The 17802-nt window shown below is 43.7% G+C and overlaps 2 protein-coding genes across 2 annotated transcripts; both read right to left on the bottom strand.

The window, feature by feature from the left end:
• Positions 1-520: 520 nt before the first annotated feature.
• On the bottom strand, positions 521-1782 carry LOC146669796 (uncharacterized). The gene is made up of 3 exons (XM_085407916.1): positions 1544-1782; positions 1340-1457; positions 521-1208 (listed from the first exon to the last, which is right to left on the bottom strand). The coding sequence occupies exons 1-3, from the start codon at positions 1649-1651 to the stop codon at positions 1048-1050; spliced, it is 387 nt and encodes a 128-aa protein (XP_085264042.1). The 5' UTR covers positions 1652-1782; the 3' UTR covers positions 521-1047.
• A 4726-nt stretch (positions 1783-6508) lies between these two features.
• Positions 6509-17501, bottom strand: LOC146669795 (nuclear receptor subfamily 1 group D member 1-like). The gene is made up of 8 exons (XM_085406404.1): positions 16836-17501; positions 10938-11249; positions 10740-10828; positions 10478-10622; positions 8521-9086; positions 8242-8427; positions 7938-8148; positions 6509-7836 (listed from the first exon to the last, which is right to left on the bottom strand). The coding sequence occupies exons 1-8, from the start codon at positions 16852-16854 to the stop codon at positions 7640-7642; spliced, it is 1725 nt and encodes a 574-aa protein (XP_085262530.1). The 5' UTR covers positions 16855-17501; the 3' UTR covers positions 6509-7639.
• Between the last annotated feature and the right edge of the window lie 301 nt (positions 17502-17802).

Raw genomic sequence — 17802 nt, 5'->3', positions numbered from 1 at the left:
AAAATGTTTATATTGATATTCAATATTTTCTCAAATGCACAACTGGAAGTTTGTTTCCAGCCACAAACTAAATATCGTCAGTCAGTAGGATGAGATTACTTTGTCTCCCATAAGGAGGAAATCATGCAGGATCTAGAAAATGCTGCAACAAAAAGTCCCTGAATGTGTACACTTTAAATAAATACAGATCTTTATAAAAATAAATAGATAAATATTAAAATTTAAAAAACTGTTACCTCAAGGCCTCTCTACAATACTTTGAACTGCTCTTGGCAAGATTTTATAACGTGCTTCCAAGAACTGGTTTTTGGTGTCTGCTTTGTGTAGATGTCATTCTGCCTGTAAACACAACAGCTCAGAAAGTTTTGAATGAATTCTGAGAACACTTTGTCGGGTGTAGAGGGGGTCATTTTGACAACCCATTAAAATCTGTCTTACACCAACGTTGCCAAGGTCAACTTAATGATACCTCTGTCATGGTCTGCGGTGGGTGGCTGGAATTTTCATAAGGCTCCTGAACTGACCTGGGATCCGCCCCTGGGCAGGGCCAACTCCAGCTCCTGCACACCTGGAGCCTATTGCAGACAATCAAGCCAGAGGGATTTAAACCACACGTTGATGTTCATTCTAGTGATGGGCAGATGAAGCCCCATGAAGCACTGAAGCTTTTCATCCAATTGGTTCACCCCAACGCGAAGCTTCATGAAGCTTCATTTGCTCTAGCAGGACACCTACTGGACGTAAAAATAATAGCTGGCATGAATTTGAAGAGTGTGGCATTTTGCACACAGCCTGTAAATGTCAACAACAAAAGGAGTGTGTAAAACATGTATATTGTAGTGATGGCAGTATACTGTGTATATTTATAGTGGCAGTATGGGAAATGATTATTTGGAAATGCTTGAAATGGAAATGATCATTTACTGTGAGGTGAGGTGTGGTTGGGGTGTGGACAGTGGTTGTGCTTTTGTAACGTTGAGGTATGGACAGCTACACACTGAGGCTTTGAGCCTCAGTCCTGCCTGTTCACATTTTATTCTGTAAAAACTAAATTTTCACTGCTTTTATGACCTTTTTAGTGGGGAGAACATAGCTAGGATTTAATGATTTAACAAATCTTTTGAATCCTTTGTCCTCCACAATGCTAAATGGCTGGGAGTCCTCAATCACCATGCTGACCAGGTCTTCATCTATTTGAGATTGTTCTCCTGAGGAAAGACAATAAAGATAAAGCACAAATATAAATATCACACACGTAACTTATAACAGTTGTATAATATTGTTATATCATTTAGTAACATTACTGCATCCTATATTATCATTGCATTTGATGGCTCACCTGGTCTTGCTCCACGATCGGTGTTCCCCTTATTCTCATGCAAAGCTCTGTAGTGCCTAAGCATGGATGAGGTGTTGCTGTTATATCCCAGCTCCCTGGCACATAGCAAACACTTCACCTTGTACAAAAGTCAAGACAGCTCAACATAAATTGTATTGCACCATCAGTATCATGAAAATACATCTTCTGTAGAAATTTACATACCTTGTTGGGAGGAATAAGATCAAAATGTTCCCACACAGGGGAGGACATCCTCCTCTTCTTAGCTGGCTCCATTCTCTCCTGACTTTCCTCACTCTCATAAACCTCCATACGGTCTCCAAACTCTCACTAACCGCAACTCTCCATCAAACACCCACATTTTTGAATGAAGTCTGAGGGGTTTATATCGCTGTCATATCTCGCGGCAAAGTTCGAACCACTTCATGAACCAGTCACGTGGTACAGCCGGGTAGCGAGGCTTCGGACGTCATCATTTTCAGCTCCTCCCATAAATGAAGCAAGCCTCGATACGCGCTTCGCGGAAACGCCCCCTCCATTACTCGACACACGCTCCGAAGCCTCGATACAGAACGTCCCATCACTAGTTCATTCACCGCCAGTTTGTCATCAACACATGTTGGTAACAGGCCTTATACTTCAAGTTCTTGCTGTGATCTATCTTGTTAACACGACTCTCTTGTGCTGCAGTTGCTGTATTCACCTTGGCTCACGCTCCACCTCCGAACTCAAGATACCAAGCAATCCTTCTGAAAATCTCTCTGTGCCTCACCTGCCTGCCCTCCTGCCATCACACTCCATCTGAAGCCCCGAATCTCAGACCAGCCTTTCCACGCCACTCAGCCTCCCCTGGATTCTCATCACCCCCCTCTCAACACTCCATGTCCCCTACTGCAAGTAAGAATTGCTACTCTTACAACTAGCCACTTCAGAGCTGCCTCCACTACCTCCCTAACTCCTCTGTCTTCTCTCTTCAGTGTGACTGTTCCCTGCTCAGCTCCACTCCGCATCTCAGGCCTCATTCCCTCGCCCTAGCCACGTTCCCCAGGCCACGCCTCGTCAAACTCCACGTCTTATTGTTTTTTTGTCTTTGCTACGTTTTCTTTTTTGCACTTTAGCCTAATAAATTGTTACATCATCTGCTGTCTCTGCTCTGGGTTTCTGCACCTGAGTCCTGTTCAGTACAGGCCACTCGGCCCTGTGACAGCCTCATAGCTTAGAAAGTATCATTCTTAGAAGTGTGTTGTCAACATATAGAAAGTGCTATTTAAAGATTTAAGATATGTCACATTTGACCTCTGACCTCTCCTTCAAGATCAATAAGGAGCCAGACAAAATTAACCCTAGTAAATATAACATGCACTTTTTCAATGGTGATTTCATTTTTAAAAATTATCCAAACCAGTCTGACCCTGTGTGGAAAAAGTAATTTCTCCCTAAACGTAATATCTGTTTGTTATTAAGACATGTGCCCGGGGCTGTTGATGGGTCTGTATGCAATGATGGGCGTAGCTGCGGGAAGTTTGTTTTTTTTGTTGATGAGTGAGTATAGGGGTGGGATTTAATAAGTTTTCTTCATCCCACTCCTTTTTCAGGCAATTTTTGTTTTTTGTTTTGTGCATTTTATGTTCAATATAGGTATTTGTTGTGCCTGAAAATGAACAAATAAATGAAATGAATGAATGAATGTGGCAGTAAGAACTCTTCTTTACAGAACTGTTTAATTTCAGCAACATTAAATCTTTTTCAAGCATGAACGAAGTGTTCAAGGTCTTACAAAGCATTTCTATCAGGTTTGAGTCGGGCCTTTGACCAGGCCGCTTCTGTTCTGTTCATCTTGACAGAGAACAGAAAGCAGAAAACATCTAAAGAAGAGCTTTAAATGTTGTCCAAGAAGCCCACGGGATTATTCCTGAAGACTACCTATTTTAGAAAGCTTGTCTAAGAGACTTCAGGCTGTGTGAATAAATTGTGAATAAAAACAGACCTAAAATATTGACTTTCAAGCTCATTAGTACTTTGCTAACTCTGTTTTAGTCTTATATACTAAATGTCCATGCGTTTCTGCATTTGTTTCAATATATGACAGCATCACCTTCCCATTTTCTTAGCAAAAGTAGTTAGGGGTAAATGAAGACCTATGCAAAGCAGTGTGTCATGTCACATTAAGGTAAAACTTGTTTTGTCAGGACATGTGTTATTCAGTTTCAGATTACGCATCTGTTTTATTGGACTCCCTCCAGACTCTTGAGACTTGCGCCAAGGCCTACTGCAAACTGTTGGAGACGCAAGTTTAAACAAAGAAATTGAATTCATGTTTATGGTCATGTGATAAGGTGAGTTCTGGGGAAAGATTTCTAAAATTCTGATTGTTTGTTTTGGGAGACGAGTCAAACTGGACAGGTGATGGCAAACGCATGCAGGCTGGTGGGCTGCTCTGCTGCTGCGTGGACCAAGTCGGTCTGTTGTCTCCACCCTAGAGGAAAGCGGACCATCTTGTCTGGAGTCTGGAGGTTGATTGCCCCTCTGGGGGTGTAGGTGCCGGCACCAGGGAGTATAGTGTGTGTATGGGGAGCGTGAGTGTGTCTTCATGTTCGGAAAGTGTGAGGGTGAGAATGCATGTTTGTGTCCGTGTCTATGTGTCAGGTCAGGTCTCCACCTCCGCCTCTCTCAGAACATCTCAGATGGCATTTTTTTTTTGGCCGTCAGACAATAATTCTGATTGCTACATTAGCAGGCAGGAACAACAACAAAAATAAAACAAAGAAAAAAAATAAAAAGAAAAGAAGTTGGATTCAGTCTAGTATTATGAGAGCAAGGCAGATTCTTCTCGGCAGTTTGTAAGTGAAAGGGAGTGCCATCAGTCCGAAGGTGGGCCTGTGAGATGGGTAGCTGGAGCATTTGAAAACATATAATAATAGAAAGGTTGGAGGTACACTATATACTATATATTAAGAGTGATGGAGCTTATTTGACTGCAGCCAATGATGATTGATGGTGATGAATTTGTTTCATATTTTTTTGCATTGTAATGTCATAAATGTTTGGGGAAAAAATCATGATAATAAAACTGTTCTGATTTTGCTATTCCCTAAAGCAGAGCACAATAACACAATGCTAAAAAAAAAAAAGAGAGAGACAGAGAGATGGTCGTTTACAAAGACACAACAGAGGACAGTCTGTCCGCCGCTTGGGGGCAACAATCCCAGATTCACTCCATACAAATTCTAACGTCAAAGTTTCCTGTGACCACTAGATGGCGAAAGAAGCCAAGAGAAATATGTCCCATGTGGCGGCCAGACCTGCATCACTGACAAAGTAAATACCAGACTTTTACAAGCTTTCTGTTTTTATTCCCCAGAGAAAAGTCAACCAGAAAGAGAGAGAGGGGGGTAAGACAGTATGTTCCGTTTGTTTCAAATCGTGATGTGAGAGGATGTAGTCTAGTCTAGGCTCAACCTAAACCTCCAGACTTCTAATGTTGTTGGCCTTGCATGATTTGCTATTACTGAAACAACTGGGAACATTTAAAAGGAAATCTCGGCTGTGATTACTGCTTGCAGAGATGTTTGTAAATTGAAATTGACAGTAAGGAAGTAAAACGAAAATACGGTTTTCCTGCAGGGTTTACTAAGTATGATTAGGAAGCACCGATTTTATCAGCAGACTAAAGTCATCATTTTGTGAAGTTGTAGGTGGAAGGGTTTCTGTGGGCCCTTTAATTCCATTACATAATAACAAAGTGAAAAAGGAAAGGAAAACAACAGCCCACTTTCAATTTGATTAATCTGCCTGGTAAAAATGAAAGTATGATGGTGTTGAGCTTGATTTTGGTTTCATCTGACCGCTATATTTTCTTAAGACGGATCTGTACTTCTTGAGGGGACCTGGCGGACGCTGCAGGATTTGAATGCATTAAAATGTAGTGTTACAAATGGTATTCTTGGTGACTGCAGTCCCAACTGCTTTCCGATTTTTAGCAAGGTCCTCGTTCCTCCTTTGGGCTGATGCACCACTTTGCTCTTGATCATCCTCACCCCAGATCTTGAATGGAGCTTCAGACTGAGGGGGATTGAAGGGCGAATTTATATTTCTTCCATTTCCAAATAACCACACCAACAGTTGTCACCTTCTCACCAAGCTTTTTGGTGATGGTCTTGCAGCCCATTCAGTATTTTTGTACGATTATCATATGACAGATGTGTTACAACTTGTAACACTTGTAGTGGGAGGCTAAAACGTGCTCCTGCCGTTACTGTGCTGTCCAGTAGGCGGCAGGCGTAGACCAACATGATTTATGGGCATGACTGGAACAAAGCACCCCTAGGGACTATAGGCTCTCCTCATTGCAGACTTCCAGTATTTCTTTCTGATGGATCAATGACAGTAAAAGTGCAGGTGCGTTCGTAGATAAATAGATAGATAGCTTCTGGTTCGTACTCATTTTTCATTTTTTGGCACCGAGGAAAATGTGTACTATTGCTAATTTTTTTCACCTAATGTGGAACTACTGTTGGATCCGTGACTGCTATATTCTTATAAGCAGTCACAGCTTCTTTAGTATGTTTGTTTCAAAAATACAAGAGTCAGTCAAAAGCCTGTCAGACCTAGAAATATAATTGAAGCTGTGCTATTGTGATGCATGATTCTGGGTGTGACGCACTTGTCTAAATCATTTCCTTTTAAAACAAGCAATGCCAGTGACTGTGCACATTATGGAGCCTTATTAAAGGCAGAGCTGCAGTTTATGGAACTTGCTCCTAAATGTTTATATCAATATGATTTCTCCTCGTGTCTGGTAACAAGACTTTACTCATGAAGAGCATTTTGATCCAACTGCCTTGTTAGTCCTACATTTGCATTCATCCTTCACCAGAATCCAGTTTATCTCTTTCAGTTTGCTTATCATCTCGTCTCTGCAAAAGGTCGCTGTGTTCTCTCAGCAAAGAATAACACCTAGTATTCCCATAAGTCTTTGGAATTACATTCACTTGTTATCACACACACTCAAAAATCAAGTGGTGTTTCTTGTTATTATAAAAGCCCCCAGTGGCTCTCAGACCTGAAGCACGATTGGCTCATTGCATCTGTTGCTAGGCTACGGCTGTATGGTATGTCTCGGCATCGCATTAAGGAGGAAAATGAAAAGAGATGAGAACAAGGAGAAGATGCTATATAACATTATTTAATAATGGTAATCTATGGCGTAACCATAAAACATTTACAAAATATTCACAGGCCGATGCTGTCCGTTGACAATACATTTATTTCAACGCTATATATTCAAATAAAAAGTTTATACTCTGAGCACATCGTTCAGACGCTGCGTCCTGTAGAGAAATCAATCATGTGTGACATCATACAATAATCTCCATACTAATTTCATTTACATATCCAAGAATCTGCAAACAAACGCCGGTACAAACCGAGAATAACGGCCCTGTACAAAATTTACAACAGAACATCTTATCATATAAGCCATCAGACATGGTCTAAAATGACCAATAATTTCTCCCTGATCACCGCGTACAAATACATTGCACCTCAGTCTCATTTTCGTAAAAATGGTATACATCTCTCAATCACAAATGGGTGATTTTTTTTCTATAAAGATTCCTCACATGATAACATGATGTGAAAATAGCTTATGTCATTTCAACAGGGCAAACACAAACTGTGTTAAACATTTCTATTACTAATATATATATATATATATATATATATATATATATATATATATATATATATATATATATTGATTTCAGAGGTTTCTCAATGTATGAAAAGTGCCTTTACATTTGTGGCAGGAATTTACAGTAAGAGATCATTATTGGTGAATGTCTGTCCTTTTTTTTTTCTTCTTCAGGGCAAAAAAAGTATGTGCTTCCTTTCCGTTAGCTTTGTGAGATAACAAAAAAAAAGTCTGGTGAGGATCAACGGGCTCGCCCTTCTTTTTTTGGTCTTTACATCAAAAACAAACTCCAAGAGGGAGAAGCGACGGTGGTTTGATTTTGTCTTGAAAAACTCAAGGAAGAACTCTACAGTTTTAACAGTTTTCTAGCAGTCCAATTGGAAGCAACTGGAGCACAGATCGGTTTATGTTCATCAGCTTCCACCACCTTCTGCTCTGCCTGCGTTCTTCACTCATATTTCCCCGGCTCTCTTGGAACATCAGACCTGGGAGATCTCTCAAAATTGCCGTCCATCATGCAGCGGCCGGTGTAGGGAAAGTAGCAAGCCAGGCCTGCATATGGAGTAAGGCGGTTCCCAAAGGCAGTTACCCCATTAAGCTGTCTGAACTTAAGGGTCTATGCGGAAAGCTAAAAGCTTGTCAGAGTGTTGGTTATTCAGGGTGCGCAGGTCCGGCAGACGAAGCAGCAACTTTGGGAAGAGCGTGCTGTCGTCTGGGCGGCGACTGGTGATGAGTGAACGCAGAGCTTTTATTAGATTCTCCTGCAATTGCTCTACTGCGCCAACCTCCACTATACCAGAGCGATCTAAAAAAAGAAAAAAGGAGCAAACAAAGTAGCATTAGACATAAGAAATGTGTTTGTGTGAGAAGTATGAGCTTGTATGCACATAGCTGCGTGACTCTTACCAGCAGATACGAGCACGACAGCCATAAAAAGTGCCATCTCATCTGGTTCCAGACCCAAAGATCCTAGCTTCTCACTGAAATCAAACATGGAATCCAATAATGAGCCCATACCAAGGGCTCTCAAGGATGCCAGTGAGTATGTATGTCCGTTGAGGAAGGTCACCGTCCTCTCTTTGGGGTCAAACAGTGAGCAGAACCTCACCATGAGAACCTGTCAGCAAAACAAGAGCAGTTCAGCATCGAGGGAAAAAGAAACGTAAAAAGAAAAGCCCCAAAGACACAAATCGTATTCAAAGAGGCATACCTGGAAAGTACCAGATTTGAGCAGCATGACCTGATCATGCTGGCTGAGATTCTGGAAGCCTGGGATGCTCTTTGCAAACTCCACCACTTCTTTAACAGCAGGGGTGAAGCACTGGGAGAAAGACTCCCACACTTCCTGACTGGAGCGACTGGCCGGAGCCACAGGACATGAATTAAGTGGGCATGCCTGCAGAAGACAGAGAAAGAGAAGCATTATGGGCATTTTATTGACTGGAATTTAAAAAGGCTTTCATAGAGTCAAAAGGAGAGGGAGACTCACCAGAACCTTGGCTCCTCCGTTCAGCTTCCAGGGACACTGGTTTTGGTTTGAGGACTCTCTGGCTGGGAAACTGTTCTGATTGGCTGTGTAGCCCTGAGACGACATGTTACCGCTGACAGGACACTGGTTCTGATTGGAGGAGAACGTGTACTTGGCGTTGTCGACGTTTGCGTTGGTGGTGCTTTCGCTGCCTGTAGGTGGGACGGGGAAGTTAGGGGGGACGTGGTAGTTAGCTGTCAGGTTCGCCTGCTCCACCTGAACTGCGTGCTGCGTCTGGGCAGTTGCGTGCAACAGGGCAGGCTCCTGCGCCGCGCTGTTCTGGAAAGAGGAAGCGCCAAGGTTGCCGTTGCCAGCAGCCATCTTGAGTGGTTTCTCGTTACCGTGGTAAGACTGCATTATGGAGCCGGCTCCTTCACTCGTCTGGTTCTGTGGACTGCACGGCGCGTCGGGAGGAGGTGACACCTCCATTTCCATGGAAGCCGATTCATTGAGACTGTTCATGTAGCTCTGCATCTCATCCAAAAGCCTCTGCTTCTCCCGCTTGGGAATACGCCCAAAACGCACAGCTGAGGACAAAAGCAGACAGAAACGAGCATCTCTGTTAGCATCTTACAGCACTGACACTTGTATGCGTAAAATGTTCACATTCAAACAAATATCCTACATGTGGCTCTCAAACTCTAATCTAGATGTATTACTAATCCCAAGATCTCTCATCTGTCTCTGACTATTCTTTCTCCATCACAGCTGTTACACCATACTACAGACCCAGAAGCCTCCATCTTTTCATCCTCTTCAGCCTTTACATTCCTCCCTTCCCCCCACCTCGATGCCCTACCTCCACTGACAGTCCTATTTATAGTACACTGTATGCTACACCACCTCCTCCTCCCCCACGAGTCCTTCTCTTTCTGCCTTTCAGTGAAGCGCAGGCTCTCTCTTTTTTTCCTCTAGAAGTAGGTCACTGGGTCAATACCACCAAACGTGGTGTCATTAGCAGAGTGACACAGTGGGTGATGAGTGGAAAGGTCAGAGGTACAGAAAGGCAGGTGAGAGAGCCGAAAAGACAAAGGGTCGAAGGCGGCTGATCAAAAATCAATTTCATGCTGGCGAGTCGCAGACATCAGCCGAAAACCAGAAAGTGGGTGGAGCTACCTTTCCCATTAACGTTATGTTGTTATTATCGTATTTTTCATTTACGGTGTTTTGTGTGCTTATTCACAAAATATAAATGTTTCAAATCTGATGAATTAGCAGTTGATTTCTCGCTTCTGGCTTTTTTGGGGGGGGTCAGCTAAAAATGTTTGCACCAGAAAGAAAAAAAAAAAAAAACGTGATTTATTATCACCTAGTTTAGCCATCTTCCCCTGGAGATTTAACTCCTGAAGGTGAAAATAACACACAAAAGCTGATTACCTGCAATCATATGTTTAATATTCAAATTGAAGCAGTGTATGTTTTTGTGATTAACTGGACAGAATAACATTAAATCTCAAATGATTTGAAATGCCCGTGTCGGGAAAGAGCGTACGTGACTGCGAACGGGAAGGGTAATCAACAACTTTGTGCCCCAGTTTCCTAAAATAAACTAGTATTTTTCACAGTTTCTACATGACTGATGACTACTGGGACTCTCCAGCTCCTCTTGCCATTAATCAGAGAGCAGCGCAAGGAGAAAGGGAGGCAGAGGAGGACAAAGACAAGAGGAGGAAGTAGTGGAAAGGAGATAAGTAGAAAATTCAACTTTTTGATGAGGAGTAAGGCAAGTGGCTTTGACAGTGGGATTATGCCTTTGTTGTAAGCTGTGACAGAAATGAATTTGGACTTTGTTTTCGCATCTTGTACAAAGCGGATTAAAACGATTCACTGTTTAAGCCAGTGTAAAATACTGGTGGGAATAAATCCATCAGAATTTACTTATGTCTAAATATCTTCATGCAATGACATGATCTCTCACCATCTCTGGACATGCCCACGGAGAGACACTTCTTGAAGCGACAGTGCTGGCACCGGTTACGGTTCATGCGCATGATGAGACAGTTTTCATTCTTCACACACATCTTGTAGTGGATATTCTGCTGAATGCTGCGCCTGAAGAAACCCTGCGGAAGGAGGGTATGAAGAATAGAGGCTGTGAAGGGTGACTTTTGTGTCATTGTGTTTTTTGTACACAATGAAAAGGAAAGACGTGGCATAATATAACCTTTCTTTGGTCTCACCTTGCAGCCCTCGCAGGCATGCACGCCATAATGGAACCCAGATGCGATGTCCCCGCACACCTTACACAGAAGCACCATACCTCCGGTTTCTGTGAAAGAGGAAGTCACAACGGTTGTCAGGTGAAGAAACACAATGAAAAACTGCTGATGGCCAAGGAAGGAGGAGAACAGGGAGGAGGGTGGCGAGTAGGTACTTACTGGTGAACGTGCCAGTGAAGCCACAAGGCCTTTTGGCAATGGTGGGATGGTTGTAGGTCGGTGATGACACCGTCATAATTTGCGCAACTGGAGCACTGTTAACTTCGGGAAACTGAAAGACCATTTTCGGGGAAGGTGTTCCTCCCCCTGGCTCCCCTCTTTGCTTCAAGGCTCCGATCTCCTGAAAGGAGACACCCTCCGGGGATGAAGGCTGCGAGTGGGAGGAGGGCGACTGGGTCTGGTATCCACTTGACGGGCTGCCAGGACTCGGACTGGCACTTCCAGACGAGCCAGCGTACAAGATAACACCACCTGAAAGAGCACAGAGGGTCCAAAACTCAGTGCACAGGCACAAACTAGTAGAGAGTTGAAGTGTTGAGCAATCATCTGCTTTCATCTGAGCTTACTTGGCAGACTTTTGCAAACACAGACACAAAACCCTGACCTTGTTGGGACAACAGAAATTTGATCCGATGAACAATTTAGAAAAGAGAAGAAAAAAGAAAGAAAGAAAGAAAAGTGACAGCTTGAGGAACAACAACTCTGACCGGGATATTTTTGTGCAGTCTTTTCAGTTTTTAATCTGATAAGAATGAGATAAGGGAAAAAATGCCCAAGTCCTGCCGAATCATACCTTCAAGTAACCTGCTTGACAATGCTTTTACTGATGAGTGATGGAAAAATAGGAGAGGTAGTAACTGAAATAGACACAGCATGCCATCTAGTTAAAGATCTACATCTCTCAACTGTCACAAACAATCATAAACTAATAAAATAGCCTACGATATATCACATCACACACACCAAACCTTCTGGAATAGGGAACACCATTAAATACATCATATCATATTATGACAGTAAGTCACTGTATGTTCACAATGAGAACCACAGAGAGTTCACAAACAGGCCTTTGTTTATGGATATCAGATCAAGTTGGAAATGCCCTATTACTTCTAAACACAACACCCAAACCCCTCCGTCACCACCACCACCCCCGCCCTTTCCTTTGCAGACAGTGTTCCTCCCCGCAAGATGAAAGACTGCCCCTCACGTGCAGGCTGAGCCAGCCAGCTCCCTGCATGCTTGCTTTCAGAACTGAGTCCTTTCTACACTCCCTCCGCCTTTCCCCCCTCCCTTTTTCTCTTATCCTCCTCCCTTCCTCCCTCCCCTTTCCGGCTCCGGGCCTGCAGACCCATCTATCCGCCAGCCACCTGACCAGGAGCTCACATGGACTCTTGACACAGTTCCCGCCTGGCTCACAAGGCTCTTTGCGCAGTCCCGTGTAGACAACAACAGCAGCAGTGCCATAACAAGCGCTAGGGCAGATCACGTTTGGAGTGGAGAAGGCTTTTAATGCTGTGGCTAGAGATACGGAGGAGAGCAAGCGGGGAACGGAACAAGTTAATGAATTCCACTGAGTCACTAGAAACTGCGCAGAGGGCAACAGTCACGTTGTTGCCGGTCACTGTTTTCACACTTTAACACAATTTCAAAGGCTGACATTGTGCTTTTTGTGTGTGCGTGTTCAGATGAATCAGGCTAGAGGGAGGAAAAAACCCACCAAGCAATCTTCCCTACCTTTAAAGCTACCATAATTGTTTTAATTTATGGTAATATAAGTGAGTGATTATCTCTTCAAATAATTTAAAGAATTTATGGATTTAGGCTTACTTTGGTACACCCCCCGTATTTAGCTCACAGTTTGAACCACTTGTTCATTTTTTATCAGATCACTGTGTCAAGTATCCAAGAAGACCTGCCAACTGTAACATTTCCTGCACGCACAATTCTTCACCCAGACACTGCATCAGATATTCTCACATTATGATTGTGATCATACCTTGTGGGTCAGTATCAAGCTACTTGTAATGTATCAGGTCTGTGAATATACCACCCAAAAGGTTAATGTAGTCAAAGTCAAAAATGCCTGCTCTGTGTGTGGCAGTATTATCCAAAGCGGTGTAAATATAATTAGAATGTCTGCTCTGTAATTCTGTGCACATTTCCTCTCAAGGACCTGGAATCATTTGAGAAAAGTGTGCCCTGTCTCTTTTGCTTTCTCTTCTTGAGAAAACACGTGCTGGATTGCTGTTTAGCTCTAAGTGCCTCCTTAATTCCACCGCTTACACGTGTCAACACTGACTGCTCCAACAGGGTATGCGTGTATGTGTGTGGACGTGTGTGGGGTGGCAGCTCTGGGCAGGCGGTTACTTCCCTGCGCACGCAAATGTTGCTTGTTAAGTTTTTCTGCATGATGTGTGAGAGAGGTAGTTTTCTGGGCATGTGGCTCACCTGCGGAGGGCAGGGTGACATGCTGCAGACACACTGGCTCTTCCACACCCACTTTCTACGCTCAGAAGTCACAACCCCGCCCCGCTCGTCGAGTAGAAAAACATTCCATATTCTGAACGCTTGTAACGATTTCCTGGAATATGGCTTGACTGGGCTACGGAATGAGCTCCGGGAATGTCACCCCCGCTGTCCTCAGGCACAGGTTACAACATGTGACTTGCGGATACACATAGAGCCACAAGAACTACGGAATAAACAATACAACCGCCTCCTTTTTTTTTTTTCTTTCTTTCTTTTTTGCCAGTCCTCTCTGACTTCCCATCTCGTGTGTTCCCTCCCCCTGGGCATGCACGGACGCCCGTAGAAAATGAGGAAATCATGCTCCATTTGCAACTTGACTGTCCTCTGTCATGTGAACGTTTACCTCTGTGCATGGGCAGTAAGCCTCCCTCCACGTGCAACTACTGGCTTCGTGTCATCTGCTCATTTATGAAGCGTTTGTCATGGAGGATAGTTCTTAGAAGGAACAGCGGGCAGGTTTTTTTTCACATTAGAAGCAGTTGAGAAGATTTTTTTTAATTAACATAATGGAAGAGGCTGACCCAATTTGAACTTTGTTTAAGGAGTTCTCAAGTTCAAAGGATTACATGTAGATCCTCGGGGCTGAGCAATGCAAATGTAGCCTAGAAAAAAGCATTTATTCTCAGGAGTGACATCTTTTTAATCTAACACAATGAATCTGGTTTCATTTTCCTGCTAGTGCCCAACATATGCATTCATCTGCTTAAACATGTTGCATTTTTTTGTAAGTTGGTCAATAATCACGCTTTGAGATCAAGGAGAGGAAAACTCCATGAAGACTACAGGGTTCATGAGAGCTGGTCATGAACAGCTGCAGTGTTTCTCTGCATTCATTCTCATCACAGAGTCATACCATTAACCACTCCTATTGCAGATTCTTACTGCTACTGATTAGCTTAGTCATTCAACTACTGCACCCACAATCTTTCTGGTACTTTTTCAGTTGAAAGGAGTGAGGTTGAACACGTCACGGCACCCTGAAGCGGGTTGATACCATGACATTATATCCCAATTACACGATGAACACTTATTAAAGTACTCATCTTCCATTTGACTGCTGTGAAACTGAATATGGGCAGCATGGTGGTGCCATGGTTGCCTCACAGCAAGAAGGCCCTGAGTTTGAATCCACCGGCCAGCTGTGGCCTTTCTGTGTGGAGTTTGCATTTTCACCTCTTGCCTGCTTGGGTTCTCACATGTGCTGCAGCTCCCTCCCACCATGCAAAGACATGTACGTCAGGTTAACTGGAGAGTCTAGGTTTACTGATTTTGTCAACATGAATGGTTATCTGTCTCTGAGTGTTAGAATTGCTATAGAATGGCAACCTGTGCAGGCTGTACCCCACCTCTCACCTCCCTCCGTGTGACAGGTGGGATAGGCTCCAACCCAACCATGACCCTGAATTGGATAAGCGGAAGAAAATGGATGGATGGACTGAAAATCATCCAGAAAGGTTGACTAGGTACTATTGATAGAGACAGCTTTAAAATAAATATCCATATAATATTGAAACAATGTGAAAGGAAGTCAGAACAGGTTTTATTGTGTCATCTGATTTTACTGTAACCCTTAGAAATAAATAACCTTTCACATGCTTTGGTCTTTCTATTGCAGAAAGGGTTTGTGTGCTGTCATTACCAACAATACCCCATCAAAGCACCAATCTAAACAACTTTATTTATTCTGAATGAAAAGAAAAACAATCAACAGTCCATGTTGAAGTGACCTTTTTATCATTTCCTTGACAACATTGTGAAGGTTAGCCTTAGTTCATGTGACAACTGCTCAGTGCCCCTATGATAATGACTTCAGTCTGGTATTTATCGTCTTATTTTGTTCCATTACACCGCCCAAACAGAAATACCAGAGTGTAATTGAAACGGCTTGGCCTTGTCACCCAAAAAACTAGTTGATGCTGGCAAATGTAGGTTAATGTGTTCTTTCACATCCCACGTCCTGTGATAGGCTACCCCCCAAAAAAGGACGCTCCTTTTAATTACTAATGAACATTTAAAATCAGCTATAGTAACTAATATGAGACAGAAGGCTGGTTAAACCCCTCTGACCCACTGACCAATCTACCAACGAATAAAGAGGAATCCCCGTGTGAGCTGAGCGCGCGCACAGTGCGCGCGACAGAGAGGAACAACCGTGAGAGGAGCAGTGTACTTGGAATCATGCGCGGCACGTGGATACTGAGGCTGTGTACACGTGCTGTCAGCTCGAGGCGGGGTGGCTGCGTATTAAAATCAGGTGCATGATTCGCAACATCACGAACGGGTTTTTTATGTGTTGTTTTTTACCCAGGGTGCACGGCCATGGCCACAGTCGACCAAAGACCTATGTCCGTGATGTTTAGATTTAAATTATATCGTGAGATCTAGGTGCAGCGTGAAGTTGCTGTAATGGCTTAAAGCGTTATATCAATAGAGCGTCACTGCTTTATTGCTTTTTTATCTATCTGTTCGCCTATAACAATGGCGCTCTCAGCCAGTGAGCCACGGAGTAAATAGGCTGTTTAACTCTTATCGATTTCATGAGTCAGATATGATCTGTTCATTCATCATCAGCTCTCGCTACATTTAGATCGTGATTCAGGGGCTGGCAGAACTACATGTTTACTCCAAGCGCGGCTCTTGGAGCCAGTGTGGAAGGAGAATTTGGCACAGATTTCATGTTTGTGGAGCAGTGGGCGTGACTCCTCCCTGACATCGCCTCCTCACTTGTGTTTGGGGGAAAGTGCCACGATTGTGACCAGCAAACTTCTAATGAATCACATGTTTGTTAGTTGACAACCTCCCATTGGATGAAAACATCCAGAAGTGGTTTTGGGAGCAAGAACTTTAAGATCCAAAAAAACGCGGACGCAACGCGGGTGGGTCAGCACGTTATTGTTCCTTATCTGTCTGCAGATAAGCCTCTAATGGTGGGGCGACCAAACGTGGGGAAGGCTGTGGGATGACAACGTGCCCGGTCAGAGGGCGTTCAGGGTCGCGCTTCACGTGAGTTTGTTTACATGCAGAGAATCGGAAGTCCGCCGCAAAGACTGGAGGAGAGGACTTCCCTCTCTGAGCTCAGCTCACTCACTCAAAATCCTCAGACTTGCGCAGCCCAGAAGCACCTGGCAACACGCCAGAGATTGCACAGCTGAATTACAGTCATAGGCAAGAGTACAGTGCACAGAAACTCCAACTGCCTATAGCTTAAATAGTTTTCTGGATATCACACATTCATATAGAAGGAGCATAAGATGCAATTAAACTGGATACAAATCCCAAAGCATCAGACATGTCCAATAACTGCAGTGATCTGACATGACTCAAACAGACAATTAAAAAAAAATAAAAAATTATAATAATTAAATGGCAGTAAAACTTTATATATTACTTAAATATTAGCAATATTTGATCTAATGCAGCTCACTGGCATCTGTGCTCACCTGCACCATTACCCTCAAAGTAAACCTGACAGCGCTGCTTGCCAGCAGCTTTCAGCATCGACCACACAATTTAAAGCTTACTTACCACCTGGACTGTTTTCCATGTTTCCCAGTCGATCGGTGTTGTTCGTTTGTTCCGTATTACAGTAGGCGTTTACTGCTGAACTGACTGCCACTTCTTGTCACCGAAGAGTTTTGTTGATACGGGTGAAAGAGTCATGAACTGCCAGGGCATGTAGAGTGTATCCCAAAGCTCAGACCAAAAGCAGCGTGCACAGGGCATTGGGGTTCCTGAGAAAACCCGGCCAGCCCAAAAGAAGAAGAAGAAATAACAAAAGTAATAAAGAAACTATTTAAAAGCAATTCAGATCAGGTCTCTTATTGATCCCGATGTTCTCTCGAGGTGAACAGACGCACGGGGAAGCTCGACTCTCTGTCTGCACAGTGTGATGTCAGACGGATCTCTGTGTAAAAGGGTGTTCTCTGAATTACAGTGGTCCCAACGCGTTCAGCTGCTTGCCATGTACAGTCACCATGAAAACATGATCACAGTAGAAGTAGTTTAAACACTCCCACACTCATCAATAAGCAACACGCGTCCGAAAATAACCAGCACGTTTTCAGGTGCTTGAGAAATGTGACCATTTTTTTCTTCCCTCCCTGCTCTCCTTTTGTGTGTCCCTCCTGTTTGTTGGTGTGCATCAGGGATCTCTCTCTCTCTCTCTCTCTCTCTCTCTTTTCTCTTCCTCCCTCTCTGTGTCACGCTCTCTGACAACATTTCACCCCCACTCCTCCCTCCACACCCCCCACTCTTCTTTACTCTTTCTCACTTTCTCATTGGCCGAGAGCCCCGCGTGGAGACGGCACATCGGGCTCGTTCGACACTGGAATGCCGGTTAAAGCTCTGCAGCATGTGCGCGTTGCATGTGAGCTCGCGCTGCCCTACTGACACACATTTTATGCTAATGAGCTGCCTGGGCTCGGCGATAAGAGGGTGAAGCGAGGGAGAGACGGCGAAAGAGGAGAAGAGGTCTCACTCGGGCATCGTCTTC

Source organism: Rhamphochromis longiceps, linkage group LG5 (assembly GCF_057381845.1).
Source record: "Rhamphochromis longiceps isolate RC_006_pf linkage group LG5, R_longiceps_female_GT1.1, whole genome shotgun sequence".
Lineage (NCBI taxonomy): Eukaryota > Metazoa > Chordata > Actinopteri > Cichliformes > Cichlidae > Rhamphochromis > Rhamphochromis longiceps.
The sequence above is the reverse complement of the archived record's forward strand: the minus strand, read 5'-3'. Positions and strand labels throughout refer to the sequence as shown.

What these genes read in the sequence shown, in the direction of transcription:
- LOC146669796 (XM_085407916.1), bottom strand. Translation starts at nt 1,651, where the DNA reads ATGGAGGTTTATGAGAGTGAGGAAAGTCAGGAGAGAATGGAGCCAGCT. An exon ending in ATCTTATTCCTCCCAACAAG is followed by an intron (nt 1,458 to 1,543) that starts GTATGTAAATTT and finishes CTTTTGTACAAG; the next exon opens with GTGAAGTGTTTGCTATGTGC. An exon ending in CGATCGTGGAGCAAGACCAG is followed by an intron (nt 1,209 to 1,339) that starts GTGAGCCATCAA and finishes GTCTTTCCTCAG; the next exon opens with GAGAACAATCTCAAATAGAT.
- LOC146669795 (XM_085406404.1), bottom strand. An exon ending in CTTCACTGGCACGTTCACCA is followed by an intron (nt 10,829 to 10,937) that starts GTAAGTACCTAC and finishes CCTCTTTCACAG; the next exon opens with AAACCGGAGGTATGGTGCTT. An exon ending in TGTCGTGCTCGTATCTGCTG is followed by an intron (nt 7,837 to 7,937) that starts GTAAGAGTCACG and finishes TTCTTTTTTTAG; the next exon opens with ATCGCTCTGGTATAGTGGAG.